Below are 18,568 nucleotides of genomic sequence, written 5' to 3' on the forward strand. Positions count from 1 at the left end.
AGCTAAGCAGGCAGGGGCCAGAAACCGCTGCCTCTTTTGCTTCTCCCACTTTCCAGGGTTCTGATATACCCCCCTTCCCCGCCTCCCTTCCTTCCCTCTGTCCCTCTCTTCTTTCCTTCAGATACCTTGCTAATCCTATGGTACAGGCATATATTCATTATTGTAAGGTATATAAACTACCTTTCTCAGACAGATTCAGCCCCACCACCATCCTCCCCCATCCATTGGAGCACACCCCTCACCCGAGTCTTCTACTGCAGTCTTTGAAGTTGCCAGTTTCACAAAAAGCTGTGAGGACCAGGAAAAAACAACAAGAAGTCAGGAATGCTGGGCCAGGCTTCTAAAGGCAAAGCAGGTTTAAAAGCAAAGTCTGTGAAGAGACAAGTTCTAAGTCATACCTGTGTTTCTCTTGTAAGTTAATCATTCAACTTGCCCTCTAATCTTCCTAAAACATATCCCTACCTTCTGATTGCTAACAATCTTTATCCAGATTTCATAAAATTCAATTTATAAAAGACCCAAGCAGGAGGCAGCCTCGTTATAAGGAACAGATGAGATGGAGTTTTGAAGAAAGATGAAAACATCAGAACCCCTCCCCTATGACCAGGTTTCTCTAGCTCTTCCCTAACCCTCAAAATAGAACATGGGTTTTTCTGGCTCAGAGGACTCTAATAGCCTGAAGGAGGGTATTGCCAGGAGCTTAGAGTGCAAGTCCATTTTTTGTCTGTTTGTTAAGATCATTCATTGGCTCTAGCTTGACATATGCGAATCTTGGATTTTTCGGGCTGTTGGCTCTCCCAGGTACCTTTTCTTGTTGCTTCGGGTTTGCCACGTTGGCACTGCGGTGGACAGCCTGCTCTGCTTCATCTTTGTCTCGGCATTTCTGCTCATAGTTCTTCTTTGCCTTTGTAGTTATGAGACAAAAGAGGACCAAAACAGATAAGCAGACAGTGACTCTGAGGAGCAGCCGCCCTAACCGCCCCCACCCCAGCCAGCAAATAAGAGGGCACGCTGATCAGGGCTGTGATCACCTCTAGACTGTGTGTGCTCAGAGCAGCTGCTGTTTTTAGTCTATCTTTGGAAGACTTCTCCATCCCCTTTCCAAATCATGTATGTAGTGGCAACCTGGTCAAGGAACTAACAACTCCTATTTGGCAAAAACGAAGTCCATGAACTTTAAAAATTTACTGAAACAAAAGACTGAATATGAATTAGGCAAAATCAAATTCTGATGTAACTAGAGGATGTGTAATCCAACATTTATTCATTACACTCAGAACTGAGATGCAATGATTTGGTCCTGATAACTATAACTAACAATGCTTCAGTATTCTCATGTGCCTCGTTACAGCATGTGGGCAGTGGGGAGGGCACCAATCTCATCATTTCTGTAGCTCAAGGTGGTCATGCTCCTTCTTGATTTAAAGAATTCTGTTTTCGGGAGTGGGTTATCTGACCTTTCAACACTAACAGCCTTTACCTTTTCCCAAAACTGACACCTTTTATTCCTTCTGCATTGTCCCCTTGTAGGTGCATTAGTCTAGGCATCTCAGGAGGATTCTCATCACTGATCTATTCCAAATAGTAGAATCTTGTGCTCTAGTTCTGCTCACCGAAGAAGCAATAGTGTGTCTTTAATTCAGGACTCTGCCCATTACTATTCAACTCTAACCTGAAGGCAGGGCTGTTCATTCATTTCATGCTGACCATTGATTCTTACAGTACAATGAGTGTCGAAAGAAATCATTTGTTAAGCCCCATATAGATAATGAATCTTCTGATCCAGGGATATTTACATTTCTAGATTAAAATCTGTACTTATGGAAAATAAAGGCATTTTGAAATTATTTAAAAAAAAAAAAAAAGAATTCTGTTTTCGGTAGTTTAAAAGTAGGTGTGGTCTCTCCTGTGCTACCATTACTATTAGCAGTGTGTAATCAGTTCACAAAGTACACTTACTGAATCAAATAATTGTGTTTCAACTCTTGAAGCCAAGACTTAACTTGTTCAAACAAAACAAAGCTGTGAATCAGTTGGCTAATGAATAAAAAATGATAAACCCCCCAAAAATGCTTGACTAAGAAGACACCTTTGCAGAGCTGGTTTGTGCTCGTCAAATATCTCACATGCTTTCCTACACTTCACAGCTTCCCCTGCAATTCAATTGGGGTTAACACACACACACATACATATAATACATATATGCCATAATTTTCTTAACCTACTCTCTACTGGTGGACATTTATCCTATTTCCTATTTTTATTACATAAAAACACTCCAATTTTTACTGTGGGTAGTGTGAATTCACAGGCCAAATTCCTAGAAGCATAATTGTTTGATAAAAGAATATACACATACTTCCCTCCAAAATGGTTGCCCGTATCTATACTCCTATAAACACATATGTGAGGGTATGGTGGGCTCATATTCTTACTAACACTAAAATAAGACAATGCTTTTAACCTTTTCTAATACTAGAAGCATATCCCTTTTTAATTTGCATTTTATCTCATTGCTAAGGTGATATATCCTTTCTACTCCATGTCTTTTACCTTTTTTTTTGGGGGGGAGCATTATAATTTTAATTGATTTTTAAAAGCTCAGTCTATACTAGTAACACTGCTGCTGCTACTGCTGCTAAGTTGCTTCAGTCGTGTCCAACTCTGTGCAACCCCATAGATGGCAGCTCATCAGGCTCCACCTTCCCTGGGATTCTCCAGGCAAGAACACTGGAGTGGGTTTCCATTTCCTTCTCCAATGCATGAAAGTGAAAAGTGAAAGTGAAGTTGCTCAGTCGTGTCCGACTCTCAGCAACCCCATGGACCGCAGCCTACCAGGCTCCTCCGTCCATGGGATTTTCCAGGCAAGAGTACTGGAGTGGGGTGCCATTGCCTTCTCCGACTAGTAACACTAACTGGCTGTAAATTATATGTTACTAATGCATGCCAAGTCACTTCAGTCATGTCCAGCTCTTTGTGACACTATGGACTGTAGCCTGCCAGGCTTCTCTGTGCATGGGATTCTCTAGGCAAGAGTACTGGAGTGGACTGCCATGCCCTCCTCCAGGGGATCTTCCCAACCCAGGGATCAAAGCCACATCTCTTATGTCCCCTGCATTGGCAGGAGGGTTCTTTACCACCAGTGCCACCTGGGAAGCCCCGTATGGTACTAATATCTTTCTCCCATGTCATCTCTCATCATATGATATTTTTTCTTTTGCTCTAAAGAAGTCTTAAATTTTAAGGCTGTCAGTGATCAATCTTTCTCTTTTCTGTATTATTTTTTAATATGACATATTAGGGACTTTTTCTGTGTTGCTACATAGTCCTCATAATCATATCTTTAAAGGTTGTACAATTTAACCTTTCTTCATTTTTTGGTAATTAAATCATTTCCAGTTTTCTTATAAGTACTGAACACAGTAGTGCATTTTGTTTTTCTCATTTTGGATGATTTTATAGTCTTAGATTCTTTGCATAAAATCGATGGGGTATGATCACATTTATGACTCTAAAAGCATATCATAAAATGTCTTTTTAAAAATGTATATGGGCTCCAGGGAAGATAGAGCACATTTACTCTTCCCTATTGCTCCACACAAGTATAACTAAAACCTCTGAGCATTCCACATAAAACAAACACAAGATGCTAAGAGGTAGAGAGAAGACAGATTGACTAATGTCCTTGGTCTCAGACAGTAACCTAGAAGCAAGTGCCCCGAGTTTTCTTTTGGCCTCATATATCACAGAATGGGTGCCAAAGCAGCAGACAACCAAGAAATGCTGATGGGCATAAACAAAAAATAGTCCCAATGGAAACCTGCTCTCTCCGGCCAAAAGGCCAGAAACGGGACAGCATAGTAGGACAGGAAGAATCCTCCAAGTTCCACAGCAGCCAAACACCACATGAAAAAACTCTCCCACCCACCACACATCCAGCAAAGGCCAAGGGGGGACTTCCACACTCACCAGGCTATACTGAGGTTCCCAACTCCCCTGCTAAGGTGGTGTCAGAGAAGGACAAATATCCGACTTGGACTTTCATTCCTACCCGGAGATAACGAAGCACACACAGGGCCAGCAGAGACTCTGTGAGGTGCCTGGACTTTCACCATCTCCACCTGGCAGTAATGAGGTGCACCACCTCCCTGCTGCAGTGGCATCAGAGGTGTTCTAGTGGAGAGTAAGAGCTTTAACCACTCCCCAGTAGTAACACTGACCCTATGGTGTCAGTAGAGGCTGGGGGGTGGTGGAAAGGACCCTGGATTTTACCCCCTCATACCTCACTGCTAGAGTGCTATCAGACTAAGGCAGCTAAAACAGAACATTTAAATAAGATTTAGAGTCTTGCAACAAAATACCTAAAATGTCCAATATCAGTTGAATATCACTCATGATACCAAAAACCAGGAAGATCTCAAACTGCTTGAAAAAAGACCATCAAGAGATTTCAACATTAAGATGATAGAGATGTCTGACAATTATCTGACAGATTTTAAGGCAGCCATCATAAAAATGTTCGATAAACATTTGTAAACACAGTGAGAAAATGAAAAAAAGTCTTGGCAAAGAAAAAGAAAATCTCAGCAAAAAAATAGAGGTTAAATAAGAACCAAATGGAAACTTCAGAACTGAAAAATTTACTACTTGAAAGGATAGACTTATGAATGGAAGAGACAGAAAAAAGAACTGGTGAACAGGAAGACAATACAATAGAAATTATCTAATCTGAAAAACAGAGAGCAAATAGGCTTTAAAAAATGAACAACTCCTCAGGAACCTTTGACACCATATCAAAAGATCTAACATTCATGTCCTTGGAATCCTAGGAGAGGAGGGTGGGCGGAAAAGGTACCTGACGGAATAAATTCTGAAAACGTTCCAAATTTGGCAAAAGAAATAAACCTACAGATTCCAGAAACTGACCAAACTGAAAACAAGATAAAGCCAAAGAAATCCATGATAAGACACAGAGGTAAACGTCTGAGAACTAAAAAACAGAAAATGTCTTAAAACAGAAATGATATCTTATCCATAAGAGAAGATTAGTTTGAATTATAGCAGTTTTCTCATTAGAAACTATGGAGGTCCCAAGGAAGCGACACAACATTCTTCAAGTACTAAAAGAAAACTGTCAGCACACAATCCTATATCCAGTGACAATATCCTTCAAGAATGAAAGGGAATTCACTAAAGGAAAGCTAAGAGTGTAACAGAGCGTAGCAGGGCAGCTCTTAGCACACAGACGTTACTGTGGATCATTACTCCATACTGTTACCAGGCAACGGGTCCTGCTCAGCCATTGGCCAGCACCACAGTGCACCCTTCCCACAGGCAACCATCAATGAGAGACCATTAGGGACTTGATTTAGCCAGCGGTCAGTAGGGTGGTGGTCATCATGTGGACAGTGAGGTAAGAGGTAGATGCTTGCCTTCTCCCCTGGGCCCTCCAGCCTGTTCCCTGGTCTTGGGCCAGTGGGTGATGGGGGACCAAGGAAACAGGGTGGGTACTGTGTCAGGCAGGGCTCAAAAGCCCTCACCAAGGCCACCCAATAGCCTTGGCCCAGGCCTTCAGCAGTGTTGAACCTCTGCCCCATTCTTGTCTCTGTGACCTAATATCAGCAGCAGTTTGTGTGGGTCTCAGTCTGTGGGACCTGCCCTGCCCCCTTGGGCAGCCGGAGGAGCCTGAGAGCCAGTTAGTTTAGACATCTGGCTCCCTCAGTGATGATAGCTGGGCAAGGTGAGGGAACCTGGCCCCAAGGGAGCTGCCAACTGAGATCTGCCTCCTGTTAGCCAGGACCGGGACCTTGGTGGCTGAAAGTTGTGCCTTGGGACCCTGCCCTTTCTTGTCAGGACAGAGAATAACATTTGTTTGGCAGAAACTTACAGGTACATTGTGACCTGACCGTGACCTGACTTCAAGAATAAAGGATCTGACACCCACAAGTTTGCCACAACTAGCCACACCCCTCCCTCACCTTTTCTATAAAAGGGCTTTGCTAAAAGCTTCCAGGGAGTTTGGGGGTTTTAAGACATGAGCCACCCATCTCCTGGCATGGCCCTGCAATAAACCTTTGTTCCAAACTCCAATGTTTTAGTATTGTTTGCCCTCAGTGCGTGTCAGACACATGGGCTTGGTGTTTTCGGTAACAAGAGTAGTTATTACTGGCAGACCTACCTTTAAAAAAATGCCTGAAGAAGTTCTCTAAGCAAAACAAAATTATAAAAAGAAACCTTGAAACATTAGAAGAAAAAAAAAAACCACTCAGCAAAAAGTGGGCAAATATAATACTCTTCCTTTTTCTTCTTGTGTTTTCTAAATTTTTGACAGTTGAAGCAAAAATTTTAACAATGTTACAGTTCTAAATGTAGGCAGAAGAAGTAGGAAATTTATATTTCAACAAGACTTTCTCTTTGTAAGAGAGCTTTCCCTAGATTGCTCAAAACATAAAAATTCTGGGAGTAATCATATATCAACCAACACCATTTCTGCATTATACTGACATCATTCTCTATCAATCAGTTTTCAGGTGCTCAGCATCAAAGTGTTAGGTAATTAGTATAGGAAAAAGGAGTCCAAAATAGCAGTGGCTAAAAGACAAAGAAAGGGAAAAGCCTGCAAAAACGGAACAAAAGAATATCTGCCAACTGGAGAGAGAACCTCAGGTCAAACAAATAGGCCCCCTTCTTGGCTAGCCCAATTTGCATAGGGCAGGCTCAAGGTGGAGAGGAGACAAACATATAGAAGGAAGAAGCCAAGACAGATTGAGGCCTCTCCTTTGGGGTCGGCCCGCCTTCATATCTCGAGGGTGTAATTTCCTTCCCTTGCCAAATAAAATTCTGAGCTGTAACTAAGCTGTAACACTGGTCTGCCGTTTCAAATCTTTGCTGCGGCAAGACAGAACCAAGGAAATTTCACACTCCCCCGACATATCTGGTGCCGTTTCTTGGATTTAACCTGGCTGAAACAACCTCAGCTCAGCACTCGCGAGGCGGAGGCTAAGCACAGCAGAAGCCCAACTCAGCAAAAGCTCTCTCTGTGGAAGCTGAACATGAAGAAACAGAAGTGACAAGAAGCCCAGCATGCTGGAAACCAGGACAGCAAAAAACAAACTCAGCAGAAAGCTCACACAGCTCAGCCTCAGATTCCAGACCTCCAGTTAAGGTAGGAGGTACTCACCCCTATGGCTGGAAGGACATATGGCTAACAAAATCTTAATTCCTTTATAATCTCTCGTTTCTTGTTTCCTTGAACCCCCTGCAAACAGGCAAGCGGCAGTGGGTGCAACTGGGGGACTCTGGCAAGGACTCTTCCCCAATATGTCACAAAGGCTCTACTCTCTGCTACGCCCTGGTAGCTGTTGCCCAAGGGGGTGAGGGTTCTTCTGTCCTTAATCATCTTCATGCCAAGGATCAGGCCAATGAAAACTGTGAGCACGGGTCAGATATTTAGCAGACTTTCCGGCAGGTTATGAAGGGGATTCCTCAGCACATTTTTCCCACTGCTTTTTCCTCCTGTCCTTCAGTTCCTCTCTCCAACTATCCCACTGCTTACAAAGTACTGGGCAGGTCATCATCTTTCCATTTCTGAAAATTGTGTTTGAAACTGTTTATACCTAAGATTGGGATTCAAGCCCACGTGGCAGGGACTCTGTGCTATGCTTAGTCACTCAGTCATATTCAACTGGGACTTGAGCCCAGCCAAAACCCATGGTGGCTGGTTTTAGGACCTAATGAAGCTCAGGCTCTTGATGTCTCATTGCCAAAAAAATTCAATGAGAGACACAGTGATAGGTAAGGGGTGGATTTGTTCAGATTCAGAGATGCACACTCCAAGAGTGGGCCATCACAGAGGGTGAGTGAGGCAGCCATGAAATGTGGTGTGGTTAGTTTTTTATGGGCTGGGTAATTTCATATGCTAGTGAATGGGAGGACTATTTCAACAATTGGGGAACTACCCACTCCTTGGTCTTTTGATAGTGCCTTGGACGTGTCATGGAGCCTCTGGGTGTGTTGTTTAGCTTGCAGACTGAGGACCAAAGTTTAGTAGAATTTGACTTGTCTGCCATCTTGGACCCATTTGATTTTAATCGGTTTATGTTATACCCTTGGGCTATGTCATTCTTTCAACAGTTGTGCCCTGGCCCCTCCCTCCTGTTTCATGCTCTTTTCCTGAGCCCAGTGTGGGCCCACAATGTTGCCTCTACAATCTTCTGGAGGGACAACCAGAAAATAACTGACCCTTGGGAGGGAAACACTATATAATATCCGATCCCTCTAGAGACTCAGGCCTTCATCTTCCATGCTTCTTACTTTATGTGCAGCAACAGCATCTCTCCGTGAACCCGCTAGGGCAGGTGACAGGCACACAATGCCTGCTAAAAGTCCATCTGTTGGTGGCATCCCTTCAAGGGCAATTGGGCTTCCAGGGATAATGTTTGCCTCTTTGGGAGTTAGCCCTTCAAGCCATTTGGACCCAAACCCTTACCACCCTTCTCCTAAAGTTACAAACATACTCCCAGATCAAATCTCCACTCCACTTTTATGGAACATCTGGTCTGTTGCTTCTGATCAATTTGTTCTTAAGCCACTTACTAACTCCTACAGCTAGGACCCTGCCCCCTTGTAGGCAACATTGCTTATTATTAAAATACTCTTAATGCCCCTACAGGACCAGATAACCCACTCCTATGTCATTACTTCTGTTATTACCTAAAATGAAAGTGAAACAAAGTGAAAGTGAAGTCACTCAGTCGTGTCCGACTCTTTGCGACCCCACGGACTGTAGAGTACTGGAGTGGGTTGCCATTTTCCTTCTCCAGGGTATCTTCCCAACCCAGGGATCGAACCCTGGTCACCCGCATTCCAGGCAGACGCTTTAACCTCCGAGCCACCAGGGAAGCTCACCTAAAATGGGTCTATGACAATAAAATGTTTACCATTGGAAACACCCTAAACTACTCTTATGGGAGGACTAAGGAAAGAAATCTGACTTACATTCCCTCAGAGCAGTAAGAAGATAAGGTTTCGCCAGGTTCCCAGTCTCAGGGCACAGGCTTAGACTGCTTTACATCATGGTATCTATTCCCATCCGTGATGGACAAACCGGCAATGAGTTAAGATTACACCCCTTAATCCTACCCAGCATTAGTCACACTGGAGACCTTGGGGATGCCCAACTCCAGCCTGGGGGTCCCAGGAGGTCAACCTGCCTTGACCTGCCTATTAGGGGAAGCACACTGACTGAAACCGCCCACCCTGGCCAGGCACCATAGTAACCATTTGCATGAGTTGTTTTATGACAGGAGGTCCTGGTAAGGAACATGGAACTAATAAGCCACCATCAACTGGAAGAGTTCAGGAAAGGTCAAAAGGAGACACCATATGTCCAACCATCTCCCAGAATCCTTCGCTGGCATCCATCTTGGCTGAACAAAGCATGCACCACCAGGAAGGACTCTGAGTCAGAATGATTGGCTAAAGACAACCTGGAAATTAATCCTATCAACATAAAACTGCAACATAAGAACTTATCAACATTAAGACTGCAAGCCACATGGCAGAGCAGTTCTCCTGGGTTCCCTTACCCTAGTGCTCTCTGCCCAGGTGCGCTTTCCCAAGAAAATCTCTTGCTTTGTCAGCACATGTGTCTCCTTGGACAATTCATTTCTGAGTGTTAGACAAGAGCCCACTATTGGGCCCTGGAAGGGGTCCCTCCTCCTGCAACATGCCTAGGGATCTGTTCTCTGGGAGGTTGTCATGCCTCACCCTGCTAGGGGATTCACCCAGCCTAGGATCCCAGGAGGTCAACCTGCCTCCTGTCCTCGGGAGGTTGTCACACCTCAACCTGCTTGGGAATCCACCAGTCCAGGGAAGTCGATATGCCTTGACCTGCCCAGGGTTTTGAGCTCCAGGAGGCTGTCACGCCTCAATCTGCCTGGGGATCGCACCCTGACCGGGGGACGCCTGGCTCTCCGGCTGCAACAGTCCTGGGTAGGATAAGCTTCAGAAAGACTCACCCCTAAGGAAGTCCACCCATGGAATAGAAGGAAGCCTGTTACTGTGGGACTGTGCTGAGTCTCAGCAGTAACTCAGGAGCCCAGCGAGAACCACATTGCCTTTCTGGAAAGGCTGAAAGAGGCCCTCCAAAAGTTTACCAATCTGGACTTAGACCCTTACAAGGGACAGGTGATTTTAAAGGACAAATTCCTGTCCCAATGTGCATCAGACATCAGGATAAAGTTACAACAGCTACGGCAGCTGGACTCTGCTGCCTCTTTAGATGAGATGGTCCAGACAGCCACCAATAACTTATAACAGAGAACAGGAGAGGGAAGCCAAGGCCCAGGAAAGGGAGAGAATGAAAGAGACAAGCCATGCCCAGATGCTGGCCACCCTCCAGGGAAGCCCTATGGCAAACCCCAAGTCCTTGAAGGACAAGGCATGAGATAAATCCCTAATCTGTAGACAGGCAGGACATTGGGCCAAAGAGTATTCAAACCGTGGCAAGTCTCCTAAAATGGCTTGCTACAAATGCCATCAATTGGGACATTGGGTGGCACTTTGCCCTTGGGACCCAAGAGCCTCAAGGTCAAGTGCCAAGCCTTCCCTCACAATGGTTCAACAGGACTGAAGCACCCTGCTCCAGCCAGCCCGCCTGCCACAGATAACCATCAACAGGGATGAAACCAAGGGTGCAACTGGATGTGGCAGATAGGTCCAAGAATTTCTTGGTTGACACAGCGGCTACCTACTCTTCCTGACCTCCTGTTCCAGAGCCTTCTCCTCCCAAACCTGTACGGTTTTGGGTGCTACAGGAAAAACAATTACAAAAAGATTCACCTGAGCACATCTTTGTTGCTGGGATGGGCAAATACTTTCCCACCAATTTCGGGGGGTCCCTAAGTGTCCTACTCCCTTATTGGGAAGAGATCTTTCCCTGCTTTTGAAATCTTGCAGCTATTGCAGTCCTGATGGAAGATGCTTTAAAACTCTCTCTTGGGGGCAAACTATTTTTACCAGCCACCAAGTGAAACAACTTTTTAATGGGAAAGGCCATTTATGGATGTCTGATCAAAGGATCCTCAGGTATCAAGTAGTGCTTATGGAAAATCCAGCCCAAACTATAACCCCTTGTGAGGTTCTTAACACAGCTACCCTCCAGCCTACTCCTGAGGGCTCTCTCCCCTTTCACTCTGGCCTAGAAACCTTGGACCATTGGGCAAAACCCTGAGAGCGATTGTCAGAAGTTCCTCTGACCAATCCTGAGGAAATCTGGTACACTGACAGAAGTAGCTTGGTTTTAGATGGGAAAAGAAGAGCTGGATATAAAGTAGCCTCCAATTTTGAGACCATAGAGGCTAATCCTTTGTCACCAGGTACCTCAGCCCAATTGGCTGAGCTCATAGCCCTGAGCTTTAGAGCTGGGAAAAGGGAAAAGAGTAGCCACTTACACTGACTCCAAGCATGCTTTTCTGGTGCTACAGGCACATGCTGCTATTGGAAAGAAAGAGGCCACTTGACCACCCGAGGGTCCCCAGTCAAGTAGAGAGACCAAATCCTTAGGTTCTTGGAGGCAGTCCATCTGCCCACTGAGGTTTCAGTCTCCCACTGTAAAGGACACCAAAAAGGGAGCATGGAAGTGGCACAAGGGAACCAAGCAGCCTATCAGGCATTACAGAACAGTGACCTTAGTTCCACAGACTTAATTTGCCAGAAACTCCTTCATAAACTGAAGGTAAGACTCTTAAAGCTAAGAGTGAGAGCTGTCAAGAAGATCATATGGAATGGTTCCAAGAGGAGGGACTCCTTTTTCTGCCTGGGAAGCTCCAGTTGAAGTTGGTTATTATATCCCCTTATTTAGGGGAGAAAGCCCTCCAAAGATTACTGGAAAGGTCCTTCAGAGGAAAAGGCCTCCAAATAACTATAAGGCAAGTGGTCTCCTTTCGTCCCACTTGCCAATTAAACAACCCCCAAAGAGCTCGAAGACCTCAGCTGGCCCAGCCCATCCAATGGCATGGGACCTACCCAGGAGAGGACTGGCAGATGGACTTCACCCAGATTCCAGTTTCTCAAGGGTTTAAATACCTACTAGTCATGATAGACACATTCACAGGATGGATTGAAGGCTTTCCCACCTGGACTGAGAGGGCTGAGGAGGTGGTAAAAAACAATGCTCCATGAAATCATTCCAAGATTTGGTCTGCCCAGGTCATTACAAAGTGACAATGGGACATCATTTACTTCTAAGGTCACCCAAGGGGTCTCTAAAGCACTGGGCATTACTTAGTACCTCCATTGTGCCTGGAGGCCTCAGTCTTCAGGAAAAGTAGAAAGAGCCAACCAATTCTTAAAATCAGTGATAAAAATGATAACCCAGGAGACCTCCCTGGGATGGAAGGAGGCTTTACCAATAGCTCTCCTCTGCACCCCTATTACCCCTAAGAAACAGGTTGGTCTTAGTCCTTATGAGATGCTATATGGAAGACCTTTTGTTTATATCAATGACCTCTTCCTAGATCCAGAGGCTCAGACTCTCTGGTCTTATACCATGGCCATTGGGCAATTCCAACAGGATATACACTTGTGGGGTATCAACCAGGACCCAAAAGATTCTAAAGAGCCACCACTATATGCTCCAGGGACTCAAGTCCTAATTAAAGTCTGGAAAGATGGGTCCCCAAAGGCTCAACTCCAGCCCACATGGGAGGGCCCCTACCCTGTAATATTTTCTACCCCCACAGCAGTTAAGATACCAGGGCACAACTCCTGGATTCACTATTCACGAGTCAAGCTGTGGAAGGAAACAGAAGAGGACACTCAATACACGTGGGAGATCTCAGATGCCTATTTAGGACTACAAATGAGTGCCATTCTAATGAACACCCCCAAAATTAAGTTTCTGGAGACAAGATTTCTCAGGATAGCTCTAAAGAGCCAACACAGCTTGGAAGTGGCTGTACCCCAAAATTGACAGGAGATAGAGCTCCTGATCCCTGAACAAGGAGGGACTCAAGCCATCTTAAATGAGACATGTTGTTTCTGGTAAATACCTCCAGCCAAGTTAAAGAAAGTCTCACAGTTCTCAAGAAAAACATTCAGATCCTATGGGATCTCAAAGAATGAGCTGGAGAGTTCTTGGGGTGGCTACAATCTCTCTTTGGGGGATCCTTCTCCTGGCAAGGGTGAATTTGGAGTTGGCTAATATCCCTACTAATCCCTGTTATCACCATATTAATGCTGCTTGTGACTGCTCCATGTATTATCAATTGTCTAACCTGTCTTGTCTCTGCCCAGGTCAACAAACTACAATATGCAGTGCCAGTTCAACAAGGATATGTAAAACTACACCCGACCATGGAAAATATCACTCACCCTTAGATGGACACTGCTGTAAGGACTCTGAGGCTTGAGACTAGCAAGAGAGGGGGAGGCCCAATGCCCCTCACCATCCCAGCTCAGCAGGAAGTAGCCAGAGAGACCTCGACGCCCCTACTCCCAGAGAATTGGGCCTCCCATCTCTTGACGGGGGGATGTTAGGTAGTTAGAATAGGAAAAAGGAGTCCAAAATGGCAGTGGCTAAAAGACAAAGAAAGGAAAAAGCCTGCAAAAATGAAACAAAAGAATATCTGCAGACTGGAGTGAGAACTTCAGTTCTCACACACAAATATACCCTCTTCTTGGCTAGCCCAGTTTGCACAGGGCAGACTCAGGGCAGGGAGGAGACAAGTGTATAAAAGAAGCAAGCCAAGATGGATTGAGGCCTCTCCTTTGGGGTCAGCCCACCTTCATGCCTCAAGGATGTACTTTCCTTTGCTTGCCGAATAAAACTCTGAGCTGTAACCGAGCTGTAACACTGGTCTGCCGTTTCAAATCTTTGCTGTGGCAAGACAGAACTGAGGAAATTTCACACTTCCCAACAAAAAAAACGCAGAATAGACATCATATGCCATCAACATTGCTGGCATTTTCTTTTTTGACCAGGTAACCAGGTATGATGTCATAGTCACAAAATACATGATGATACTTCTGTACAAAGATGGAGTCACAGATGTTCCAGTAACACAATTCAGCAGTAGAGGATTCATGAAAAGCTACTATGAGATCCCAGCAACTTGTCTCAGTTCTATCTTGATAAGCTTTTTAAAATAAATTACTTAAAGCAAAGGTGGCTTTTACAGTTTGCAGATATCTTAAAACTCAATAAAAAAAGGTAAGAAATCAAGATTCAAAACAGTCTTACAGGGAAGAAGTTCAAATCCAACAGGATAAAAGGTATATACTATACATGCTCTGGTCTGAAATATTTAAGTTGACTTGCTATATTTTCCCAGGTTGCTAGAAAGATAACATCATTGTATTTCCTCTAATTTCATCCTCAATCTTTCCAAGGCCTTAAATGGAAAGAAAGTCAAACCACTAAAGGCTGTTTTCTCTAAAAGACTTCACAAATGTTATTTCCAGGAAAATGTTGATACACAGCACAGGATTTCATAAAATGTCACCATTTTCTTAAAAAAGTAATATAGTAAGACTTACATCCATGGTTTTCTTGAATTGTAAGCTCTTTTGTTTATGGGCAGCATCCATTACAAGCTCCGTCTGCAAAGAGAGCACAAGCACTATTAATAAAGATAATTATTAACACCAGTTTATTTTGAGGGCTAAGTGTTTGACATGGCTTACCTCGTTTAGTCCTCACACAACCCAGAAGGGTAGACGTGCTATTTATTATCACTCCCATTTCACAAATAAGGAGAGTGCAACACAGAAAGGCTGAACAATTTGCCTACCTTTGAACCTGGGTGGCCACCAGCCACTACTGAGAATCATGGATCACCTTAGAGTATTCTCATCAGTAAATCTGGAATCAAGAAACTTAGGGTTCAAGTGTTAGTCACTGAGTCACGTCTGACTCTTTGTGACCCTGCCAGGCTCCTCTGTCCATGGAATTCTCCAAGCAAGAAGATTGGAGGGAGTAGCCATTCCCTTCTCCAGGAAATCTTCCTGGCTCAGGGATTGAACCCGGGTCTCCCACACTGTGGGCAGATTTTTTATCATCTGAGCCACCAGGGAAGGCTCGAGTTTCAAATAGGGATTTTTTAAATGTTGCTCATTTTAAAAGGGTTCTTTATTCTGTAAGCCTGCGTCAGCACAGTTAGGAACTCAGAAACATTCACTTCTGTGGCATCTGTCAAAGGCACTCCCATCACAGGCAAGGAGCCCAGGCAGTATGAAGAGAAGAGATGTTTGTGGAACAGCTGACCAGTCCTGCATTGTACACCATCTAATCCAGAAAGGTAAGCTACTTGGTTGAGATCACTTGGGAGCAATTTCTTTGCTGTGGCTGTGACAATACTTTTATTAGTCAAAGCAATGGGACTGATAATAAAAATGCAACTCTCAGACATAACATTGGGGTTCCCTGGTGGCTCAAATGGTAAAGAATCCACCTGCAATGCAGGAGACACAGGTTCAATCCCTGTGCTGGGAAGATTCCCTGGAGAAGGGCATGGCAACCCACTCCAGCATTCTTGCCTGGAGAATCCCCATGGACAGAGGAACCTGAGCTACAGTCCATGGGGTTGCAGAGTCAGACACGACTGAGACTGAGCACAGCCCAGACATAATGGCAGCTCCCACACTATTATGGGCTAAGTGACTTTCATGCATCACGATTGTGAGTACTCATCCCCATCCCCTGGGTAACCTCACCCAAGGTGATATTCTCAGCAAGTAGCAGGGTTGGGATTTGGGCACAGTCAGACTCCCATGTCCTTGTTCCTAATCTTTACCCAAAACTACCATTATCCACATGATAGCCCTCTAAAATCAGATGGGTATATAAAAGCCAAGAAATGCAACAAAATGAGTTATGGCATTGCCCTTGTACAAAATTATATAATGCAAAATAATACTAAGAATATTAAAATATGTCTCTTTCTTCTGGAAAACTAAGTTTTTGTCCGTTACCATAATGCACAAATATGGATGGATTTTCAAGATATCTGGATATAAGTTTTGGGATGGTCTCACTTCAGATATGAACTTTGTAGAATATATGAAACTCCCTTGGGAGAGCCCCCAAGGGCCCCTCTGAGAACGAAGCACCCATCTCCCAGCCCAGCTGAAATGGAAGGACCAGGAGGTAACTAGGTTAAGGCTCCAAAGAAACGAAGTACAGAAACGTGACCCCATGGGGAAAGACTCACAGGCAGATCCCTGCCATTGCAGACAGAGAGCTGTGTGGCTCATGTGAGCACCTGTGTGCCTCTGTGACGAGGGCAGAGGACAAGAAACATTCATAATGTTTCTTGATTTCCCAGGCTCCACAGAGCAGATCAGTTAGCAATGCTGGTCTGTCCATGGTCCTTTCTAGTCCAAATTTACACAGTGCCATTCTTTCAGTTCAGGAGATGTTATTATTTTATAGTTTATGGCCCAAGCCAGGCCTCCTTATCTCCAAGTTCTACGTAACACCCAGCATCATGCACCTCTCATGTGGCTACAAAGTTCTATCATACTTCATGCCACTCTTCTCTCTGGCTTCAAAGATTCCTATATTTGTATATCAGCAGGATCTTAGCAGCAGTCTAGCTCTAACCTAACTGGTGTGATTCCTGGAGCCCACAGAGTGCTATAGCTCAAGACCACTCAGTGACACCCAGTCCAGCTCTGTCTGCTACCACCTTGATTCAAGTCTCCTCATGTCCACACTCACTTGTAAGGTGGCCTTTTCATGGTAACCCCAGTATGTCACGAGTCCTCTTTCAGGACTTATATAGCATGCAAGATCTTAGTTCCCCAACTAGGGATCAAACCTGCGCCCCATGCAGTGGAAGCACAGAACCTTAACCACTGGACCACCAGGGAGCCTCTTCCAGGGCTCCTTACGGATGTTTTTCTTCTAGACTCATTCTTTCTGTTTAGACTGACTCTAGTGGAAATTTGATTATGTTTTATCAGTAACACAAAATAGCACAAAGCCACAGCCCTGCAAGCTATCAAGTGGGGAGAGGCAAGAGGAAGGGGAAAAGGAAGGAGAGATGTGTAATAATGGCCTGCAGTAAATTGCTGGCTGAGCTGCTGAATGGTCTGTTTGTCTGTTTACCTACACTCAGACTATACTCTGAAAACTGGAAGTGACAACCTATGTGACCAAGGAGGTTCCCTTCTTCGGAGCTTGCTCTCGACACAGGGCCTTCTGCCACGATCATCCTTGTCTTAGTTGAGACAGTAAAGCATAATGTAGGCACCAGAGGACAGAGTGATTGACCACGTGCTTCCTTTGTTCGGCTTAGGATGCTCTGGGCTGGGAAAGCACCTCAGCACCTAAAATGTCAAACCTCCTGAGCGTGGCTCCAAAGATCCCTCCCTGCCTGCCGCCTCCAGGGTTGAGAATGTTCTTTCTCTCTGCCCTCACTCATACCATCTTTCACTCTGTTGGCTTTAGCTTCAAGGTCACTGCCTCCAGGAGGCTCCCCAGACCTACCAGTTAGGTTAGGTGTGCCCACTGCAGGTTCGGCTGGCAGCTTCACTTCCTTTTAAGGCTCATTCCACTGACATGATTACTGTCACATCAGTCTCTCTGGCCAAGCTCTATGCTCTGGGGGAGGGACAGCCACGGCCGCATTTGTCACCACCCTCAGAAAACTAGTTCTATAAGCTGCTGCTGCTGCTAAGTCGTATCAGTCATGTCCGACTCTGTGCGACCCCATAGACGGCAGCCCACCAGGTTCCCCCGTCCCTGGGATTCTCCAGGCAAGAACACTGGAGTGGGTTGCCATTTCCTTCTCCAATGCATGAAAGTGAAAAGTGAAAAGGAAGTCATTCAGTTGTGTCCAACTCTTCGCGACCCATGGACTGCAGCCTTCCAGGCTCCTCCGTCCATGGGATTTTCCAGGCAAGAGTGCTGGAGTGGGTTTCCATTGCTTTCTCCTAGTTCTATAAGCTAGTTCACTGAAAAGTTCTACCAGCCATACCTCCCCTGCCCCAGTTCACTAAAAGAAACCAACTGATCGATTTCCTTGATAAACAGAAATGGCTTAATTTCCAAGAAGTGAGAGACCAACGCGTGCAGGGTTTGACCAGTAGAAATGAGAAGTTAACATTGACACATATTCTCCAAGATTTTTTTTCAAAGTATCTAAATACAGAAGTGGAACAACCCATAGCTCATTGTGATACAAGTAACTGTAAATTTATGAATAAGCTTTGGACTTGGCAAAGAAAGCTCAGAAGCTGTTTTCCTGCTGTTGAGAGCATACAATGTGGGGAACTTTGATGACAGCAGTGGAATGAGCCCAGGCTCCACTGTTGCTTAAGAGAATTCAAAATAGTTCCAGCTGTGAGAACTTGGTCTTTGTAACTTGCTAGGAAGGGAAGTTTCAGAAGCCTTGCAAAATTAACAAAACTCTCCCTGAAACCAAGGGCACTTAAGACTGTGAGGAAACGAGTCTCTTCTCTTAGTGGAAATCATGTGTGCACAGACCCTGGCTGTCAAAGGCTGAAAAATTGTAAACCCTTTGGAGAACAGGCAGGGTTTGCAATGGCAGACAAAAAGAGTCTG

The 18,568-nt window shown here is 44.9% G+C and overlaps 1 protein-coding gene across 2 annotated transcripts in view; it reads right to left on the minus strand.

The window, feature by feature from the left end:
• The window catches only part of PSTPIP2 (proline-serine-threonine phosphatase interacting protein 2), a 96,114-nt gene that overhangs the window by 9,925 nt on the left and 67,621 nt on the right, over positions 1-18,568 (minus strand). For both annotated transcript variants that reach the window (XM_042239662.2, XM_042239661.2), the window contains 3 exons: positions 14,539-14,601; positions 806-904; positions 243-288 (listed from right to left, as the gene is read on the minus strand). In XM_042239662.2, coding sequence (XP_042095596.1) covers positions 243-288; positions 806-904; positions 14,539-14,601 — 208 coding nt within the window. The remainder of the gene's footprint in view (positions 1-242; positions 289-805; positions 905-14,538; positions 14,602-18,568) is intronic.

Source organism: Ovis aries, chromosome 23, assembly GCF_016772045.2.
Source record: "Ovis aries strain OAR_USU_Benz2616 breed Rambouillet chromosome 23, ARS-UI_Ramb_v3.0, whole genome shotgun sequence".
In the NCBI taxonomy this organism is placed as follows: domain Eukaryota; kingdom Metazoa; phylum Chordata; class Mammalia; order Artiodactyla; family Bovidae; genus Ovis; species Ovis aries.